This window comes from Myotis lucifugus, unplaced genomic scaffold (genome assembly GCF_000147115.1).
Source record: "Myotis lucifugus unplaced genomic scaffold, Myoluc2.0 scaffold_692, whole genome shotgun sequence".
Classification (NCBI taxonomy): domain Eukaryota; kingdom Metazoa; phylum Chordata; class Mammalia; order Chiroptera; family Vespertilionidae; genus Myotis; species Myotis lucifugus.
The window spans coordinates 15,730-25,456 of record NW_005871740.1 but is presented as its reverse complement, the minus strand read 5'-3'; the positions used below and the strand labels follow the sequence as shown (position 1 = coordinate 25,456).

At 41.0% G+C, this 9,727-nt stretch overlaps 1 protein-coding gene across 1 annotated transcript in view; it reads right to left on the bottom strand.

Moving 5' to 3' along the window:
- TERB2 (telomere repeat binding bouquet formation protein 2) overlaps positions 1 to 6,525 on the bottom strand; it is a 28,624-nt gene extending 22,099 nt beyond the window's left edge. The window contains exons 1-4 of the mRNA XM_006105520.1: positions 6,462 to 6,525; positions 6,292 to 6,373; positions 5,215 to 5,354; positions 2,442 to 2,503 (exon numbers count right to left, since the gene is read on the bottom strand). Coding sequence (XP_006105582.1) covers positions 2,442 to 2,503; positions 5,215 to 5,354; positions 6,292 to 6,373; positions 6,462 to 6,525 — 348 coding nt within the window. The remainder of the gene's footprint in view (positions 1 to 2,441; positions 2,504 to 5,214; positions 5,355 to 6,291; positions 6,374 to 6,461) is intronic.
- Positions 6,526 to 9,727: the final 3,202 nt, after the last annotated feature.

Sequence of the window (9,727 nt, the reverse complement as noted above, 5' to 3'; positions counted from 1 at the left end):
TGGACTGGATGGAGCTGAGAAAATTGTGTTCAACTTTGCTAATAATATCTGGCTATGTGAACCAAGACAAGTCTTTGCTTCTCTTTGCCTCAGTTTTCTCATTTCTAAAACTGAGTGATTAAATTAATGATCTTTAAGAACTTTTTAGCTCGAAAGTTCTGGTATACTCAATAATACTGTCATGCCCTGACCGGTTTGGCTCAGTGGATAGAGCATTGGCCTGCGGACTGAAGGGTCCTGGGTTCGATTCTGGTTAGGGGCATGTACCTCGGTTGAGGGCACATCCCCAGTGGGGAGTGTGCAGGAGGCAACTGATCGATGTTTCTAACTCTCTATCCTTCTCCCTTCCTCTCTGTAAAAAATCAATAAAATATGTTTTTAAAAAAAATTAAAAATTACTGTCAAATAATCATTCATGTCCCTGGAAACATTGTGATAAGTCAAGGATTAAATATTGTGGTCCTTTGTACAACATAGCCGAAGAATATAAAAGAACTATTAGTATTTTTAGATGATAAAACTTTGGGAAGAAAAAACAAATTTATAAAAAAAAGTACAAAATATGTAAATTAATTGCTTGGCTTTAGACATATTATATTATAAAGATGTTCTCCCTAACTGTCTATTTTGAAAAAATTTCAAACTTACCGAATGTTAAAGAATAATACAATAAGTACAATATACCTTTCACCTAGATTCACAAAGTTTTAACATTTTTACACCCTGCATTCCTTCTATAAATTTTTATTTTTAATGGACCATTTGAAAATATTTTCAGATATTATAACATTTTACTCCTTATCTTTAGCATGCATTTTCTTTTAAATATATTTTTATTGATTTCAGAGAAGGAAGGAGAGGGAGAGAGCTATAGAAACATTAATGATGAGAAAGAATCATTGATCAGGTGCCTCCTGAACACCCCACACTGGGGATTGAGCCTGCAATCCAAACATGTGCCCTGACCAGGAATTGAAACGCAACCTCCTGGTTCATGGGTCAAAGCTCAACCACTGAGCCACACTGGCCAGGCTTTTAGCATGCATTTTCTAAAAATTAATGTTAACTCAATATCACCTAATATACAGTCCATGATACACACCTGTGGGGGAAGGAGAGGGAATGGAATGGCATGGGCATGCTCCCTGGAAGGAGAATGCCTTCCTGCCTTTTTTTTTTTTTTAATGGCATTGTTTTAAAGAGCCTAAGCCAGCTAGTTGTTTTCCGAAATTCTCAATATTCTAGAATTGCCTGTTTACCCATAAGTAGATTCAGGTTAAGCATTTTGAACAAGAACATTACACAGATAATATTGTGTACTTTTTATTATATTACATCAAGCTGAACATAATTTAGCATCATCCAGTATTGGTGATGCTAAATTCAATCAATTGGTTAAGGTGGTAGTCTGATAGATCTCTCCAGTGTAAAGGTACATTGCTTACCTTTATAATAAGTAATCTGTGAGGTGATCATTTGCGATCATGCATTAATGACCCTTGCCTAAGTCAATTATTTTATTGGGAGTGATAAAGTGGGGATTTTCTATTCTATTATTCTTTGTATATTTATTAGCTGCTATTCTGTAAGGAAATTTTCTCTTATCCCACCTTTTCCTTCCTCCATCCCTTCCTTCTTTCTTTCCTTGCTCTGTTCTTCCATTTTTTTCTTTATGTTTTTGAAGTATCACTATATAATCATGGACTTTAAAAAATTTAATGTTTTGCCAAAACCGGTTTGGCTCAGTGGATAGAGCGTCGGCCTGCGGACTGAAGGGTCCTAGGTTCGATTCTGGTCAAGGGCATGTACCTGGGTTGCAGACACATCCCCAGTAGGAGATGTGCAGGAGGCAGCTGATCGATGTTTCTCTCTCATCGATGTTTCTAACTCTCTATCTCTCTCCCTTCCTATCTGTAAAAAATCAATAAAATATTTAAAAAAATTTAATGTTTTATAACCCATTACTGTCATTGTTAATTTTGATGTTCAAATTATCCCAAATTTGGCTATTGCATAAAGATTATGAAGTCAAAAGCATAGGCAAATTGAAGCAGGATGGCAAAAGCTAAAGTCAGTTTTTAGTATTATACACATGTATTGGGGGTGTTATTCAAAACATTTAACAAATGGCACAATAATTAATCAATGAGAATCTACACTGGCAGTAAAGAACTGGTCTATACTGTGCAACAATCACTCCCTTAATATTACTGACAAAAGCAAATTTTCAAGTTATGTGAATAATTTTATTCATACAAAAAATCTCAATATAACTATTGTACTAGTATAAAAACAATGTCAAATCAGATAGTGTTCAATAAAAGCATGACCTTTAATTCCTTAATCTGGATCATGTCACAGGCAAACATTTTTAAGATTATATTGCTTTCAAAAATTTTTGAAACTATAGATTTTAATTAAGTACTTTATTTTACTCTTACCTTTTCTGTCAGAAAATGTTGGTTTTGTTCCCAAATAAAACTGCCAATTTTTCTTCTTATTTCTGTGATAGGAAAAAAAAAAAAACCAATACCATTTTCTTAAAGTAAATGTAACATTTTCTGAATTTTACTTGAAGTCTGAAATTTCTAGGCCAGCATTTTCCCACTTGTATCAAAATCATCTAAGATACTTGTTTAAAATGCAGATTCCTTTTGAATATCATTGAGAAAGAGCTAAGGAATTTGCATTTCTATCAAACTTTCCAGATGATTCCAATGTATTATGAGAATCACTGTTGTAAACTTTTCCTGCTGGAATATCCCTTTTCATTAAATGTGTCTTTAGGCCAAGCATTAATAAAGAAAACGATTGTCCAGTCAAAATAAAAGCTATATCGCCCAGCTGGCATGGCTTGGCAGTTGAGTGTTTACCCAGGAACCAAGAGGTCACTGGTTTGATTCCTGGCCAGGGCATATGCTGGGGTTGCGGGCTCGATTCCCAGTAAGGGGACGTGCAGGAGGCAGCTAATCAGTGATTCTCTCATCATTGACGTTTCTATCTTTCTCTCCCTTCTTTTCTAATATCAATAAAAATATATACATTTTAAAAAGCTATAAAATTCTGGAATTTGTAGAATAGAGGTCCTCAATAATTCAATAATTTACTTTGTTAAAAGAAAGGTGGAAGAGCAATGTGTCTAGTGAGCATGGTAGTATAGGAATTTTACAATGCTTAGTATGTCAGAGGACTATGTCATCATCCTAACTCAAAGATCCTAAAAGATTCCACAGTAGCCCACTCAAAGACAAAATGGTAGAATTCCTCAAGATCTATTCTGCCTAGTAGTAGCCACTAGGCAGATGTGGGCACCACATTGAAATGTGTCACTAGTCCAAACTGAAATGTGCTGTAAGCATAACATATTGAATTTCAAAGACTTAGTATCAAAAAAAGAATGTAAATGTCCAGCTGGTGTGGCTCAGTGATTGAGCATCGACCAATGAATTAGGAGGTCATGGTTTGATTTCTGGTCAGGGCACATGCCCAGGTCGTGGGTTGCAGGAGGCAGCTGATCAATGATCCTTTCATCATTGATGTTTCTATCTCTCTTTACCTCTCCCTTCCTCGCTAAAGTAATTATTGAGATATTTTAAATTATGTATGTGTATATATATACATACATAATTTAAAATATCTCAATAATTTTTATATTATTATATATAGAAAATGATACTTTATATATATTAGGTTAAATAAAATACATTCTTAAAATTAATTTCACCTATTTCTTTTTATTCTTTTTATTTTTTAAAAATATATTTTATTGATTTTTTACAGAGAGGAAGGGAGAGGAATAGAGAGTTAGAAACATTGATGAGAGAGAAACATCAATCAGCTGCCTCCTGCACATCCCCTACTGGGGATTTGCCCGCAACCAAGGTACATGCTCTTGGCTGAAATCGAACCTGGGACCTTTCAGTCTGCAGGCCGGTGCTCTATCCACTGAACCAAACCGGCCAGGGCTCTTTTTATTTTTAATGTGACTACTAGAAAATTTAAGATTAATATGTGCCTCACATTTGCATCTTCATACTTCTACTAGACAATACTGGTCTAGATGGATAATAATGTATAGTTTTTATTTTTAAAAAAGAGCATGTTTTCATTTCTGACAGTTTTAAAAATTTAAATACATTTTAAGACGCTAAACTCAAATACAGGAGTCATTAATTTATTTACATCACCACTTAGAGCAACTTATTATAAATAGGTCCTACAAGGACATTAAAACTATGAAAGGAACCCAATTTTGGGGGGTTTCTAAAACTCTTCTATAGAAATCTTTTTTGAGTTGTTTGGGTTTCTTTTTAATACTTTGCTCATGGGGAATGTGTACATCTGTCTTGCTAGGGATGGACACATACACATCAATAATTGGGTAATAATGCAAGACCTATAAAAATGAATATTTTGCCCAACCTGTGTGGCTCAGTGATTGAGCATTGACCTGTGAACCAGGAGGTCAGGGTTTGATTCCGGGTCAGGGTATATGCCTGGGTTGTGCGCTGAATCCCCAATGGGGCACATGCAGGAGGCAGCCAGTCAATGATTCTCTTTCATCATTGATGTCTCTATCTCTCCCTCTCCCTTCCTCTCTGAAATGAATAAAATAATATATAATTTTTAAAGTGGGATATTTAATTAGCCCAGATAAAATAGGTAGGATTTGAACAGAACAAATCAAGGAAAACTAAAAGAACCACTTTCAGAAGCAGTTTATTTACTTGACCTTTACTTCACAGGGTTGCTGAAATAATTAATGTGAAAGTACTTTAAAGAACAATAGAAATATATGGGTTTATTATCATAATGAATCTTTAAAAATAGAGAAAATTTTCAGAAATATAACGAAGAGATTCAAAACTAGCAAAGAACCGTTTATTGAGTGCTCACATATCAGACTACTTATATTATCTCATTTTATCCTCAAAACAACTTGGGAGAAGTTGCTAAAGGTTACAGAACTAGTGAGTGTTGGATCCCAGCCAGTGAACCCTGTGAGGACAAGATCTGCATGTGTATTATTCAGCACCAAATCCCCAGCGCCTGGGTGGAAACCTGGCACACAGTAGGAGCTCAGTGAATGCATGAATCAAGGATAAACAAATAAAACTAGACTATACATCAAGGCAATCTGACCCCAAGTCCATGCTTGTCCACTTAGCTGGATCTGGCTGCCTAACAGGGGTTGGATGAACGATCTTTGCTAACCTTCTTGCAGGCATGCAGGAGGAAGAACGAAATGACCTAAAGCCACTGAATTTTTAATTTCAGCATTAGCGACTGCAGCGAGATAGTAGGCATGAAAAACGGTAGCATTATCATCTATGTAGTCGAGGCTCTGATAGACTCTAGGAGAAAAAAATAGGGGGGGAAATATTTTAGGTTATGAAATAAACAAGAATGTATTCAACCTTGCAGAAATAGAATAAATAAACGGAAGTAGGAACGATTATCCACAGGTAACCAGGAGACTGAGGGTTCTGAGGCCGGGGATTAGACCTCGGCTTTACAAACACAACCCCACAGCAATGTGGAGGCGGATCAGGTGGACAGCGCGAAGGCAGCGCAACCTCTCAGAAAAACACCCTGAGAGTCAGGGCAAGAGGAGACCGGGGTGCTGCTAAGGCCGTGAGAGTGGGTGCTGAGAGCGTTGGAGGGGCACAGCCACGGTGTTTGAACACTGACCGGTTCATGGGGGGAGGGGTTGTCAGTCCAAAGAAGCTAGGGAGGCTTTAAGCTGGAGAACACCGGACCTACTGCAGGTATGAGGGGCATGCAGGAGATTTCGTTTAAACGTATTGAATAGGAGGGGCCTCCAAGGAGTCACGTGGTGCCTCCACCCATGAACCGGGAGGTCAAGGTTGGGTTCCAGGTCAGGGCACAGGCCCGGGTTGCAGGCTCCATCCGGGTGTGGGGCGTGCAGAAGGCAGCCGATCAACAATCCTCTCTCATCATTGATGTTTCTGTCCCTCTCTCTCCATCCCGTTCCATCTCTGTAATCAATAAAAACATATTTTCTAAAAAAGTCGCGTGGAGTTGTGGGAGGGGCAGCTGTTACTACCGGAACTCAAGAAGTGACTCGGGGACGGGGAGGAGGCCAGGCCATCGTGGCAGAAAGGAGAGGAGAAAGGCCACGTATCCTAATCCCCACATCTAGGACTGGAAACTCGCTCTATTCCAGTCTTTCCCGATCATCCACACTGATGAGCGGCCGCAGTTTCCACCTCCAACTCCTGGCTCATCAGGACTCGCCAGGCAATGGCGGGCGGCCTGGCAGTCGGGTACCTCAGCGTGTCGGGGTGCGAAGCATCGCAGCTGAACAGGAAGTCGGCGGCCCTCAGGTCACTGATGGTCCCCCCTTCGGCCACTGTGGAGGCAAGAGCGAAGAGGGGGTGAGCCAGCAAGGACCCTGGGGCCTTCACCACCCCGCCCACCCTTTCGCCCTCGCTTCCTACCCCAGAATTGCCTCAGGTTCCCACTGACGCTGCGGCAGAACCATCCTCGCTGCCCTTGAAACATGGCGCCGCCGTGTGGTTGAGGGTGTGGGGGAGGGAACTGTAGCAGAGATCGCTGATTGGTCCCGGCTCCAAAGTCCGGCTCGATGATTGGTTCTCAGGGTAATGGGCGGGGAAAGCCTGCGGCGGGAGGAAGAAGGATCCCGCCGCTACCAGACTGAGGGAACCAACTCCTAGGACTGTGCACAGGACGCTCGGCTTCCCCTCCTTCAGCGCAGAGGGGTCAGTAGCCACGCTTGTGAGTTTTAAACCCAAAGTGCATGCTAACAAAATTCCTGTGCCATGTTGTACAGGCAGGAGTGCAGGTTCTGTAGCATCAATTTTTTAATTGAAATATAATTGACTTACAATATTAGTTTTAGTGATTTGATATTTATGCACATTACAATGTTAATTATCCCCATAAGTCTAGTTACCTTCTCTCACTGTATGAAGTTACTACAGTACTATTGACTATTCTCTCTGCAGTTATTATAACCCCTGTGTCTTATTTTTTTTAGCTTTTTAAAAAATCTTTACTGTTCAGATTATTACAGTTGTTCCTCTTTTTCCCCCCATAGCTCCCCTCCACCCGGTTCCCACCCCACTCTCTGCCCTTACCCACCCACCACTGTCCTCATCCATAGGTGCACGATTTTTGTCCAGTCTCTTCCCACACCCCTTTCCGCCCGAGAATTGTCAGTCCACTCCCTTTCTATGCCCCTGATTCTATTTTATTCACCAGTTTATTCTGTTCATCAGATTTTTTATTCACTTGATTTTTAGATTCACTTGTTGACAGAAGTGTATTTGTTGTTCATAATTTGTATCTTTACCTTTTTCTTCTTCTTCCTCTTGTTAAAGGATACCTTTCAGCATTTCATGTAATACTGGTTTGGTGGTGATGAACTCCTTTAGCTTTTCCTTATCTGTGAAGCTCTTTATCTGACCTTCAATTCTGAATGATAGCTTTGCTGGGTAAAGTAATCTTGGTTGTAGGTTCTTGGTATTCGTCACTTTGAATATTTCTTGCCACTCCCTTCTGGCCTGCAAAGTTTCTGTTGAGAAATCAGCTGACAGTCGTATGGGTACTCCCTTTTAGGTAACTGACTGTCTTTCTCTTGCTGCTTTTAAGATTCTCTCTTTGTCTTTTGCTCTTGGCATTTTAATTATGATGTGTCTTGGTGTGGTCCTCTTTGGATTCCTTTTGTTTGGGGTTCTCTGAGCTTCCTGGACTTGTAAGTCTATTTCTTTCACCAGGTAGGGGAAGTTTTCTGTCATTATTTCTTCAAATAGGTTTTCAATATCTTGCTCTCTCTCTTCTTCTGGCACCCCCATAATTCGGATGTTGGTACGCTTGAAGTTGTCCCAGGGGCTCTTTACACTATCTTCATATTTTTGGATTCTTTTTTCTTTTTGATTTTCCTGTTGGGTGTTTTTTACTTCTTCGTATTTTAAATCTTTAACTTGATTCTTGTGATCCTCTAGTCTGCTGTTGGAACTCTGTATAATATTCTTTATTTCAGTCAGCATATGCTTAATTTCTAGTTGGTCCTTTTTCATATCCTCAAGGGTCTCACTAGATTTATCTGCGGTTCCTAGAAAATTCTTGAAAAACCTTATAACTGTGGTTTTGAACTCTATATCCTGTAGTTTGCTTTCCTCCATTTCTGTCATTTGTGACCTGTTTCTTTGTCTCCGCATTTTTTATGCTTCCCTGTGTTGATAGAGTGGCTTTCTGTGCTAGGTGTCCTATAGGGCCCAGTGGCTCAGCCTCCCCAATTACCTGAGGTGGACACTCTTAGTGCACCCCTTTGTGGGCTGAGTGCACAGTCTTGTTGTAGTTAAGCCTTGATTGCTGTTGGTATCACTGGGAGGAATTGACCTCAAGGCCAACTGGCTGTGAGAATCAGCTGTGTCTATGGTGGGAATACTTCTGTGCTGGAGACACCCTTATGGGGCAAGACTTGCTTCAGTGGGGCTTTGGTGCTCACTGAGTCTGCCCCCTGAGTGTGTCCCTTATGGATCTAAGGAGTTGTAATCTGGATGGTCCCACTCTGACCACTGGGTACACTGGCTCTTGGATCACTAAGGAGGTGCTAATTTAGCCTCTGCCTGAGGCTACCCAGCAGGAGCTATGGAGAGATCTGCAGATTTCTCTTCTTTGTTTGGGATTTGGAGGTTCTAAGATGAGACCCAGCTGTGAAGCAATGTAAGCTGCTGTGGGGCCTTGGGCCCTCTTTTGGATGTTCTGGGTCTCTCTGACCTAGCTGCAGTTTGTTAGGTAATTTTAGATTGCAAAAGGCGAGGCCATTTATATGCAAAAGCCTGTGTGCACAGCTTGGGTGGGGCAGGGTCTCAGGGAATCAACAGGGCGGAGCAAGCAGCTATGGCTGATCCTCAGTCCTCCCCTAAAAGGCCCCCGGTCTCACTGTTCCGCGATAATCGCTGCAAGCACCTCTGAGAGAAAGCCACCCTCGAGTTCCGACCGATGCCAGACAGTCCAGTCTCTCCCCGTATGAGTCTGGGTCCCCAGAGACTCGCCCGGAACTGGAGTTCAGAGCAGTTGGGAGCTTGTGTCTCCCTCCCAATTGAAAAAGACAACCGCGTCCTCAGTTGCCAGCCTTTTCTGCGTGCGCTTCTGTACCTCTGCACTTTATTTCCGCACCTCCTCTGAGTCTCAGTGTGCTTTTCTCTTTCCTTCTAGTTGTAGAATTTCCACTCAGCCAGCCTTCCTGTGGTTCTGGATGATGTCCATATTGTCTTTTAGTTGTATTTTTGAAGTGGTTGTGCGAGGCAGCAATTTCAGGTGTTTACCTATGCCGCCATCTTGGTTTCCCCTGTGTCTTATTTTTTAACTGGAAGTTTGTACCCTTAATCCCTTTCACCTATTTCGCCCACCCCTGCTACTGCCTTCTCCTGGCAACCACCAGTTTGTTCTCTGTATCTATGAGTCTGTTTCTGTTTTATTTGTTCATTTGTTTTATTTATTTTTAAATATATTTTTATTGATTTCGGAGAGGAAGGGAGAGAGAGACAGAAACATCAATGATGAGAATCATTGATTGGCTGCCTCCTGCACGACCCCCACTGGGGGTTGAGCCCACAGAAAGGGCATGTGCCTCCACCGGGAAAGGAACAGGGACCTCACAGGTCAAAGTTCAACCACTGAACCACACTGGCCCAGCAGATTTTAATCTTTTTTATGACTGAGTAATAAAATTCCA